Source organism: Micromys minutus, assembly GCF_963924665.1.
Source record: "Micromys minutus genome assembly, chromosome: 16".
Lineage (NCBI taxonomy): Eukaryota > Metazoa > Chordata > Mammalia > Rodentia > Muridae > Micromys > Micromys minutus.
The window spans coordinates 41,958,440-41,969,882 of NC_137985.1; the positions used below are offsets into that span (position 1 = coordinate 41,958,440).

General features: G+C 44.3%; 2 protein-coding genes across 2 annotated transcripts; one reads left to right on the forward strand and one right to left on the reverse strand.

Annotated features, from left to right (window-relative positions):
* SDHD (succinate dehydrogenase complex subunit D) lies at nucleotides 1–9,928 on the reverse strand. The gene is made up of 4 exons (XM_080930760.1): nucleotides 9,801–9,928; nucleotides 6,730–6,846; nucleotides 4,609–4,753; nucleotides 1–916 (listed from the first exon to the last, which is right to left on the reverse strand). The coding sequence occupies exons 1-4, from the start codon at nucleotides 9,850–9,852 to the stop codon at nucleotides 751–753; spliced, it is 480 nt and encodes a 159-aa protein (XP_080786886.1). The 5' UTR covers nucleotides 9,853–9,928; the 3' UTR covers nucleotides 1–750.
* A 50-nt stretch (nucleotides 9,929–9,978) lies between these two features.
* On the forward strand, nucleotides 9,979–11,306 carry TIMM8B (translocase of inner mitochondrial membrane 8 homolog B). The gene is made up of 2 exons (XM_080930391.1): nucleotides 9,979–10,102; nucleotides 10,937–11,306. Exons 1-2 carry the CDS (start codon nucleotides 10,019–10,021, stop codon nucleotides 11,102–11,104), a joined length of 252 nt encoding a protein of 83 aa, XP_080786517.1. The 5' UTR covers nucleotides 9,979–10,018; the 3' UTR covers nucleotides 11,105–11,306.
* The last annotated feature ends 137 nt before the right edge of the window (nucleotides 11,307–11,443 follow it).

The following is an 11,443-nucleotide window of genomic DNA, read 5'->3' on the forward strand; positions in this document are numbered from 1 at the left end:
AAACGTGCAATGTATTTTTATTATATAATTTTTTATTTAAAAATTTTGCTTTTTCAGAGTACACTTTCTCATTAACAATCCCACAGTGAGAAGACAGTTTATTACTTAGTCATATTTTAGACAGCTCATTCGTGCACAATGAGATATATTTGAAGAGTAAGTCTGTTTGCAATCTGTCACATTTTAACCCACCTAAAAAGGAGAACTCCCAAAATTGAACTTGTCTAAATTTAGCTTTCCTCAATTTCCTTCTTAAGACTTAAAAAATCAGTAGTTGAGAGCCTCTCCAGATTAAAAGTCCCCAAGAAACAGATTCATCAACAGCTGGTGTCACCTGAACAAGAATGGAAGGTTCCAAACAGACTACTTCACGCAAAGTCTGACTCATGAATGAACAGTCCTCCCTCCTGGTCTGAGGAGAGAAGTCTACTCTTATCCCGATAGCAATTAGCTGGCACTCCTTAAAAAAGGGCGATCAAAGGCAACCTGAGCTCATGAAATGTTCAGTTACACCATGAGGCACGTGAGCTGCCAACCATCTTCAGTGGAATATGGAACTCAGACTCACAACTGGTTGAACCTAACTCCTCAAACCTCTTCCTCAACAAATAAATTCTGAAAATGACCATGTAATTAGAAGACGTTCTGCCCACCAGTGGACTTCTCCTTCATCCCCTCCTCACTGTGAGGTGAGTGGCGTTGATAAAGCGGAGGCAAGGAGGCATACAATCAAAGTGCTATACCAAGAGGTCAGAGCTTCCACAGCATGGCAACTGCTCTGCAGATGCCTACATCGTGGTAATTGAAGTAGCAAAGCCCAGCAAAGGTCAAAGCTGAGACTGCTAAGAGGCCGGCCTTGGCAGCCTTCTGCAGTGCGTCCCCATGAACGTAGTCAGTAACCACTTGTCCAATGCCCCTAATGAAAAGAAAAGTCAAATACAAGGCAGTTAGAGGCCATGCAGACAAGTTAAGTACCCCACTCACCCAAGAGAATACAAAACACCCCAAAATACAAAGTCTTTATCTATGACTCCAATTACTGTTTGCCTCTCGAAGGGATCCTATTTGGCCACATTCACAGGTGGGATTATTTCTATGTTTAACTAACAGCCAAAGCAACTCATGGTTAAAAAGTGAAAACCAAAATGCAGTAGAGTTGCTAATAGCCCAGCAGTGGTGGTGCAAGCCTTTAACCCCCACACTAGGTAGAGAGAGGGGCATTTGAGGCCAGCCTGATCTATAGAGTGAGTTCCAGGATAGCAGAGAAACCTTGTCTCAAAAAGCAAACACACAAACAAAAAACAGAGTTGCTAATAATGTAATAAAGAGATCTAATCCTGTGAACTCACACCTCAAAGAAACTAAATACTCCTCTGTCTGTACAATATTCCTTTCACTTTTAACTACAGCAAACGTTCTACAGAGCTTCACTCATGAAGACTGTGCTAGCATACAGAATTGTGTGCAGACCATGTCAGGAATGCTGAGGGCACATAGATAACAGAGATCCCTCTGCAGAAGCAGACATTCTAGCAAAACAGAAGAGTAAGAAACTATGTGTAGCCTGAGGAAATGGCCCAGGGTGACCTGAAGAACACCCAAACAAGTGACATGGATCCGGGCACCCTAAGGAACAGTAAGGGCCTTAATGAGGCTGGGATCTGCGAGTCAAGTAAAAACCACAGCAAGGCAGAGGCAGACTGCACAGGCCCTAAGGGAATACTGATGAGGCTTTCAACACAGAGCAACCTAAATAAGGAGTAACGTGACTTTACTACTTTTATAGCTGTTTTATTTAGATGTAACTCACACCACAAGGTTCACCTTTTTAACAGAGTAGACGTGGGAAGTTTAGTACAGTCAGTGTGTGAAGCACTGCCACTAATGCCAGAGCATCTTCACACAGTAAGACCACGCAAGATGCGCCCTGGGTCACACTTCTTCAGTGTGTAATCTGCTTTCAATGTCCACACTGCAGCACAACTCAAAACTTTGTTCCTTTACATGGCAATACTCCATGGTATGACCATGACACCATACTCTAGTCAGACCAAATAGATGCTTTCCACTCCCACCTAATTTAGGTAGTGTGCCGTGGTGCTCTTGTGTAAGCTCTAGTGCAGACACGCTCTGCCTTCTTTTTTGTTATCACTGCTTTGTTTTTGAAATGAGATTTTACTAAGGATGACTTTGAATCTGTGATTCTTTTGTTTCCTCCTCCTCACTGCTGGGACTCCAGGCATGCACTACCCTGCCTAGAATAGTGGGGACAGAACACAGAGCCTAGCAAATGCTAGACAGGCACTAGACAACTGAGGTACACAAGCAGCTCTGAATCTGCACTTGCATAATAGACAGGGACGGGACAAAGGCACAAAATAATACATAGAAAATGGAACAAAACAAGGGGAAGATGACAAATGGCAGAGCAAGTGAATGCAGGGAAATCTCTGCTGAGGACATGATTGGGGGGAGGCTGGAGAGATGGCTCAGTAGTTAAGAGCACTGGCTGCTCTTCCAGGGGTACTGAGTTCAACTCTAACAACCACACAGTGACTCACAACCATCTGTAAAGGGGTCTGATGCCCTCTTCTGGTATATAGCTGTACATGCAGACAGAAAACCCCTAATTATTAAAGAAAAAAAAAAAATCTTGAGATGGGAAATAAGCTATATGCATAACTAGTAATAGATTTAGACAGAAAAAGAGTAAAGACCAGAATGGAGAGTCTCCAGCACATCTGAGAAATAGTAAGAAAACCAGTGTGCCTATAAAGAGCAGCTGGACATGAAAGGAGTGTGTGTGCTTATGTGTGTGTGTGCTTATGTGTATGCTTGTGTATGTGTGTGTGCTTATGTGGTATGTGCTCCTGTGTATGTGTATGTGTGTGCTTGTGTGTATGTGTGTGCTTGTGTGTATGTGCTTATGTGTGTGTGCTTGTTGTTGTGTGTGTGCGAGGGCGCGCTTATGTTCAGAGAGGAGGGTTGTATTTGGTTTTTTTTTTATATATATATGATTTATGTTTGTGTACTCATTGTTGTTTTACCTACATGTATGTGTTTGTGAGGGTGTCAGATCCCCTAAAACTGGAGTTACAAACAACTATAAGCTGCCATGTGGTTGCTGGGAATTGAACACAAATCCTCTGGAAGAGCAGCCATTGCTCTTAACTGCTAAGCCATCTCTCCAACCCTTTATTTTGGTTTCTTGAGACAGGGTCTCACACTGTTGCCCAGGTTGGACCTGACCTCACTATGTAACACAGCTGGCCTTGAACTCAAGCTAACTCTCCTACCTCAGCAAATGTAGATGGCAAGTGTGTTCTAGCAGACTTGAGAATGTTAGGTTTTTAATAGAGACAAGGTCTCACTGTTGCACTGGATGACTTTGAACTAGCAATCGTCCTGCTTCAGTCCCTGGGATAGACGAGACTCATAGTCATCTCATACCATGTACCAAGACTATACAAAATTTTAAGAATGTTTTAGTTTGAGTAAGACACGTTTTGAGAGAGAATAACTATCCCACATAACGTATTAACAGGTCTCTGGGGCTACTGTGCTGGCAACAAACACAAAGGGGATCAACTAAGGCTGATGAGCAGGTTCAGGGCTAGAACAGGTAAGGGTGCATGATGATAAGTCACACAGGTGTGTGTGGTGGGGCACAGATCCCTGAGTTCCAGGACAGTCTAGACTACTGACTAAGTTCCAGGTAATCCAGGGCTGCAGAGTAAAATCCCATCTCAAAAAAATATAGAGGAGGAAGGCTAGACTTGGTGACACAGGTCTGTGACCCCAGTCACTGGAAGGTGCAGGCAGGAGGATGAGGAGTTCAGTGTCATCCTTGGCTATGTGAGATCCTGTTTCGAAAAAACAAAGGATACAGGAGGAGCAGACTGGGAGACAATCAGAAACACTGCATTCAAATTGCCTATAAAGATTGTTAAAATCAACAGTAACCAAGCAGATGGGTACATGCTAGGCATGCTAGTTATGGTGGGTTGAATGAGAATGATCTCCATGGGCTCATGTATTTGAATACTTGGTTCCCAGTTGGTAGAACTCTTTGGGGAGGATTAGGAGGTGTGGCCTTGCTGGAGGGATTATCATTGGGGATGCCTTTGAGGTTTCAAGACTCCCATCATTTCTAGTCTCTCTCTGCTTCCTGATTATAGATCAAAATATGAACTCCCAGCTATGGCTCCAGTATATTCCTCCTGCCTGCCGTCATGCTCACCACCATAATAGCCCTGAACTCACACTTTAAAACTGTAAGTCCCAAATAAACTCTTGGTCACAGTGTCTCTTCACAGCAATAAAGAAGTTGCTAAGACAGAAGTACAAATATGTAATCTCAGCACTTAAGGCTGAGTCAAGACAATTTCAAGTTTAAGACCAGCCTGGGCTACATATAGTAAAACCTTGATTCAAAAATACTTTATATCAATAATCTACCCACATACCCAGATTTATTTGGCCATTGACAATTTTGTGTTTTTTAATTTCCTACAAGTCTTGAGAATTTCATTCAACATTCTCTTTATAAACAGATAGGCTTGCAGCAAACAGATCAAGCAGACAATGCAAAGAAATTGTGGTACTTGCCAGTGACCGTGCAGGGTGAGGGCCGCAGCCAGAGAGTAGTCCACCACAGAGCAAGGATTCAAGTACCCAGCTGGAATCAGGCCCAAGAGCAAAACACTGACAACCCTCTCACCCGTCCAGTGGAGAGATGCAGCCTTAGAACCAGCTACAAAAAGAACCAGATTCACGAGTTGAGAAAGGACAACACTTCAATCACAAGATTACTAAAACCACCAGAATGGTAGATAGCATACACCGCAAATCCGTCTGGAGCACAGAATCAGACAGTGTATCCTCTGTGTCTCTGAGCACAAGACACACTGCTTATAAGCAAGAAGGCAGGCTGAGTATCAGAAATTAAGGTCTTTTTTACTTCAGTGACATGAGTATCTTTGAATATAATTCATCAATCCCTAACGAAACCCCTTTAAAATAAATGCTAATAACGTCTAATCTTTGGGGGGGAAATATGGTATGTTTTAAAAATAGCTCAAACCAGAGTGAAAAAGAAGCAAAGGTCTAAGGCCACTTTTTAAGGTTATGGTCCTTCTTCTGTCTCTTTACAACTCAGTGCCAAACAAATGAAACATGAAGGTGGCTCTCAAGTCAAAAACAACACAGGCTCTAAACGTCTCTAAGAAGATATAAACGCCTAGAAGAACCTTTCAAAAGGATGGAGCTCTGTACTAGCTGGGTATGTGTCAACTTGACACAAGCTGGAGTTATCACAGAGAAAGGAGCCTCAGTTGAGGAAATGCCTCCATGAGATCCATTTGTTAGGCATTTTTTCAACTAGTGATCAAGGAGGGGAAAGGGCCCATTGTGGGTGGTGCCATCCCTGTGCTGGTAGACCTGGGTTCTATAAGAAAGCAGACTGAGCAAGCCATGGGAAGCAAGCCAATAAGTAACATTCCTTCATGGCCTCTGCATCAGTTCTTGCTTCCTGACCTGCTTGAGTTGCAGTCCTGACTTCCTCTGGTGATGAACAGTGATATGGAAGTGTAAGCTGAATAAACTCTTTCCTCCCCAACTTGCTTTTGGTCATGATGTTTTGTGCAGGAATAGAAACCTGACTAAGACAAGCTCCTACCTTAATAAATGCACACAGGCCCATACAGTAAAATCTATGCATACTACTTCAGGGGGACTTTCTTGAGTCCCGTGTACTCCAGAGCCAGTCTGATAAATCTAACAAAGGAATCCAGAAACAAAAACCGGTCAAAAACAAAAAGGTTTTAAAAGGCAAAAAAGCCCTACAGCCAGAGCCTCTCATCCATTAAGTGGCTGACTTAAGAACCAAGGAGGACTAAAAGGCAAAAAATAAAAAATGAAAATAGAGATGCTTTACAAATCTCAGAGCCAAGCATGAAGGCCTGTAATCATGGCAACAAGCAGGCCGAGTCAGGAGGACTGCAGTCTGGAACATAGTGATCTCCAAGTCAGCTACAGTAAGACCCTATCTCAAAAAACTTAACAAACAAAACGGCAAAGCGAAATCATGATTTCAGGAAGATCACTGCAAGTTTGAGGCTAACCTGGACAAAGTAAATGTTTCTCCTTCCAGACTTTAATGAAAATTTAGTTAGCTCATTAGTCTGTTTAGTACGTCTAATGTGAAGATCCACAGAGTATTTATCTACAAAATCTCATTAGGTTTGAATCAACCTAAAAAAAAAAAAAAATCAGCTATAAATCCAGGTTTCAGTCCACAAGTTTTAATTTTATGCACAGTTGGCTCCTTTTCACTGGCGAAACAAACAGACTTCCTACAAAGCTATTTCCTTGACAATAATGTAACACATTTTGAAGAGTCAGGTCAGAAGGTTCTCTGTGAATATAAGTGTATGCACTGTATGCACAAAGGTGTATAAACTGGGCCTTTATTTTACTAGCAGACAATGAGTGTCTCCCTGAGAAGACATCCAGACCCATCAAATGTATTATAAGCCCAAGTAAAGAAGGCCAAAGCCCCAAAACAGTAGCAGTGCACAACTTCTTTAACTCCTTTCCAGGGAATCCAGCACCCTCTTCTGGACCCTGTGCATCAGGAATGCAAGTGCACAGACAGATATGCAGGCAAAGCACCAACACACTTAAAATAATAAATAAAACTATTGCAAAGCAGAGGCAGAGAGAACATACAGTGGTGGCTTGGTGACAGGTGAATGTGCTGGGTACCACACCATCCTAGGGTAGGCTGGTCCTGGAGAAATGCTGACACATAAGCAGGTCTGACCACCCGGCTGCGGAGTAACAGAGCTGAGGGAAGAAAGACAGGGTTCGTAAGCACTTCCTAACGGGACCATGAGCATGCTATGCAAATTAACAATTTTTACCTTTTAAACAATTTAATATGTATGAGTGTCTTACCGACAAGTAAGTGCATGCCTAGTGCCCACAGACGTCATTCCTGATGACTAGAGTTACATCTCTCCTAGACCTGGAGTTATAGTTATTAACCACCATGTATGTGCTGGTAAGAGAACCCAGGTTCTCTGGAAGAGCAGTAAGTGTTCTTAACCTCGGAGTCATCTTTCCATCCTAAACTTTATTTAAAAAAAAAAAATCTGTACTGGAGATGTAGCTCAGTTGCTTGCCAAGCACTCCTGGGCTGTTTCCAACACCGACCCCATGTACCCCAGCACTGAGAGGTAGGAGCAGAAGTTCAAGGTCAGCTTCACCTACATATGGTTTGAGGTCAGCATGGGAGCACATGAGACCCTACGAAAGCAAACAACAACAAAAACCTGCAGACTCCTAATAGTAAGCTACTTGGCCAACAGGCCTCGCTTTCATTTATTTAAAAACTGGAGTTTATTCACCCAGTTATCTAGTGCTAACTACACGAAGACTGTAGAGCAAGAAACTTACAGACAAACAAGTCTTTGCCCTCAAGATATACAATTTAGTTCAGAAAGTTCACCTAGCATCCTATTTCTTTACAAAACCAAATCTCATCTGTACCCTTGGACCCCTCCTCCTTCCTGTCCCCCTTAGAGCTTGCCTATTGGTTAAAATAAGACAGACTGATGTTCCCCCAACTACATCACAGATTAGCCATGGGATGATAAGCAGCTAATTTAAATAGCTGTAGAAGAATGTTCTAGTTTGCTTTCTGTTATTACAATAAATACCATGACCAAAACCAACTCAGGGAAAGAAAGTGTTTACTTCAGCTTCTGATTCCAGGCCACTGTCTACATCAGGTAGACAAGAAATCAAGTAGGAACCGAAGCAGAGATCACAGGGGAGTGCTGCTTCCTGGCCTGCTCCATGGCTCACACGGCTCACACTCGATAGCTTTACGATTCAGCCCAGGCACAACCAACTAGGACAGTGCTTCCCACAATGGCCTGGGTCCTTCCACATCCTCAGTCAAGACACTCCCCAACAGACACAGCCAAAGGCTAACCCAATGGAGGCAATTCTTCCATTAAGGTCCCTCTTTCCCACTGACTCTAAGTTGTATCAAGTAGGCAAAAACTAGCCAACACAGTCAGCAACTGCATTTACTTCAAAACACTGCTAAGAACTAGGCAAAGTAAATAAAGGGTTTATGCATTCTAACTGCATACATACACAAAAAGATAATATCCCGTCCCCCTTTTTGTAGGTGTGTAGCCTTGGCTGGCCTGAAACTCTCTATGCAGACCAGGCTAGCTTCTAACTCAGAGAGCTGTTGCCTTGCTCTTTGTCCCTTGTCCCATAACCTTGAACTTTTCACCCTCCCATCTCCACCACCAAGCACTAGAATCACCAGCCTTCACAAGTAGACCTGGGCTCTTTCTGGTCTTGCTTCGGTGAAGTGTAGTTACCTAAGACATCTGTACTGCCCAACCGTTCAACTGTGGAACAGTTTTTCATACGCCCCATGTCTGTTCCAACAACCAATGATCAAGTAACTCCATGCAGCCAATTCCAGTAGTAGCTAATAGCCAGCCAGGGACTTCCCTCTATAGATCACCAAATCCTACTGACACATCTCCTTAACGCTTCCCAAGACTGCCTTCTTCTCCTTGTACCTTCCTAACTCAGGACTTCACCTGCCTGGCTACCACCACGGTGCATAGCTCGTCTCCATGACTTGGGTCTGAACTTTATCTCCCTCAAGGTCATCTACTACACTGTTTCTAACCCTAAGTCTAGGCTGAGGCCTGAACTCTGTAGACTGGCAACAGGGCATATGCTTAGCAAGCATGAGATGCTGAGCTCAAAAGGAAAAGATTGTGCGGCCAGGTGGTACACACCAGCTACTCAGGAGGCTGGGACAGGACAAGTTCTAGGACAGCCTAAGCAACAATAGTAACAGTAAAAATAAACCAAGATTGTAAACCTATCAAACCTTTCAATCTTAGTCCCAAGCTGGGCAACACAGAGAGATTGTATTTTCAAAATAGAATACAATAAATAAGTTCTGTGGCTTAGTTCCATTACGCCTTTCTCGGCTAATTTCACGATTTAACTTTCAAAAATGTTTACTGTATCTGTTCCGTTTTATCACATCCTGTGCATCTTTATACCCCTCACTGTGGCTTTTGCTGCTACTAGAATGTAATTCCCTGCAGAACCAAGGCAGGTTAGTCTTTCCAAAGTAAGTACCCCAAACTTTCTCTACACTTATTAATGTCTATACAGCACAACAGGTTTTGCTTTACTTTGCCTGTACCTCCCCACACAAGAAGCTCTTCAAGGGTTGAAACTGTTTAGTTCGTGTTTGTATACCTGCCTCTTGAGCGCCTGGGATAACGAAAACGTCTGGTTAAAATGATTACCGAAGCCCCGAGTGATGGTGCGTGGTTGTTATGCCAGCACTCGGGAGCCAGTCTGGGGGGCTCCAGGCTAGCTCTACGTTAGTCTTGTCTACATAGCTAGATCAAGGAAAGACAGCAAGCACTACATAGCAAGCCACTCAAAACAAATTATCAAACGGATTCCTTCCATCCACATTCAAATAGGAGTTTGTTTTCACATTAGCCCGGTGTCACAACCACAGTCCAGAAGCGGAAAGGACGAGCCGGGGAGACCAGCCAGCAGGTAAACACTTAGGCCTTTGGGCTACAACGGTCACCGCTACGTCCGCATAGGTGCCCCGAAGGCACAAGAGGGAGTTTCTTCCTCTCAAGACGTCCCACCACCCGGCGGTCGAGCCCTCACTCCTTCCTTTCCCCTGCTCCGGGCTGCAGCAAGAACCTTTAATGGCCGAGACGCCTCACCTCGAGCTCCTTGGCCACTGCAGAGAGCGCCCAGCTTTAAGAGAACCGCCATGTCGCTTTTGAGGGCTCAAGGTCATCCTGCGGCCCGGAAGCAGTTATGTACTAAGTCCCGCCCCGCGAGAAAGAACGGAGAAGCAAGCTCAGGAGTGAACCGGAAGGCAGGAGGCGGTACCCTGCCAGCGCGCCTGCGTACCCCAGCGAAGCGCCTGACGCTGACAATGGCCGAGCTTGGTGAAGCGGACGAAGCGGAATTACAACGCCTGGTGGCCGCCGAGCAGCAGAAGGCGCAATTCACTGCGCAGGTACGAGGAAGAGGAACAGGGAAGGGAGGGTGAGGCGGAGATCCCGGGCACTCACAGGGCTCTGGACACTGCGGCCCAGCGGGCTCACACGGTCCTGGGGGCGCCTCCCGCCCTAGCGACCCGTCAGGCAAGCGCTGCCTGGGGGGAAAGGTTTGGGCAACTGGAGCATGCGGTCCTATTGGCCCGTCGCTGGTCTGGAATGGCATTCAGAATCTCTGGGTTGTGACCTTGGAGCACGGGTGGCCAGTAGACAAGACACCCGTCCTCACTGTGAGTTCTGGGTTCGTTGTTGCCAGCTGCCTCTGCATTGGATCAGGTGATAATGTATTTGGAAGTGATGATCATGTTTAGAGAAAGATGAGTTCCACAGCAATCAGTGTAGACTCAGTTCATATGGGGCAGGGTTTGGAATATTTCAGGCATATTTCAAACTAGGGTTTTTTACTGTTTAATCTAGATAGCCTTGGAATGCTGATAGCTATCAAGAACCGACTGTCCTTCCATTTTATATTAGTTGCTTTGAGTATTGTGAAAGTATGAGTCGTTGGTTTGGTTTGGTTTTTCAAGACAGGGTTTCTCCCTAGTTTGGATGTCTTGCACACTCTGTAGACTAGACTGGCCTTAACTCAGAGATCCACCTCTTTCTGACTCCTAGGTGCTGGCATTAAAGCATACCCCAACATCGCCCGGAATTTACTATCTGTAAGGATGTAGATCTAGGGTCATTATTGGTGGCAAAGGAGTAGTAGTCCTAAAGTGATCCTACAATATGCTATTACAAGTGGTTTTCATCAAGTCACAGAATGAGGATTAAAAGGTTTTTTCTCCCCTTAGGTGCATCACTTCATGGAACTATGTTGGGATAAGTGTGTGGAGAAACCAGGAAGCCGACTAGACTCCCGAACCGAAAACTGCCTCTCTAGCTGTGTGGATCGCTTCATTGACACTACTCTTGCTATCACCGGCCGGTTTGCCCAGATCGTACAGAAAGGAGGGCAGTAGGCCATACCTTAGAATGACAGAAGACCAAAGGACTTGTTACTAAGCAGATTAAATGGCCAGCGATTAAAGACTTGTCAATGTGTCAGGTTAGCATCAGGCAGTTACCAAGTCTGTTGGTGTTAAAAAGTAACAGAGCAAATGTTTAAAAGTGAAATTTTATTTATCGGAATTCAATAATTCCAAGTTGTATCACACCAGTTAATAAATGTGAAGTCTCCAATTCTTTTTCTTCTAAATCCCAATTTAGGATTCAACATAATCATCTCTAAGGAACACTAACAAGAAATGTTCCAGGGCTGGTAATGCAAATGGGAGAGCACAGGTTTTCAAAAGTGGCCC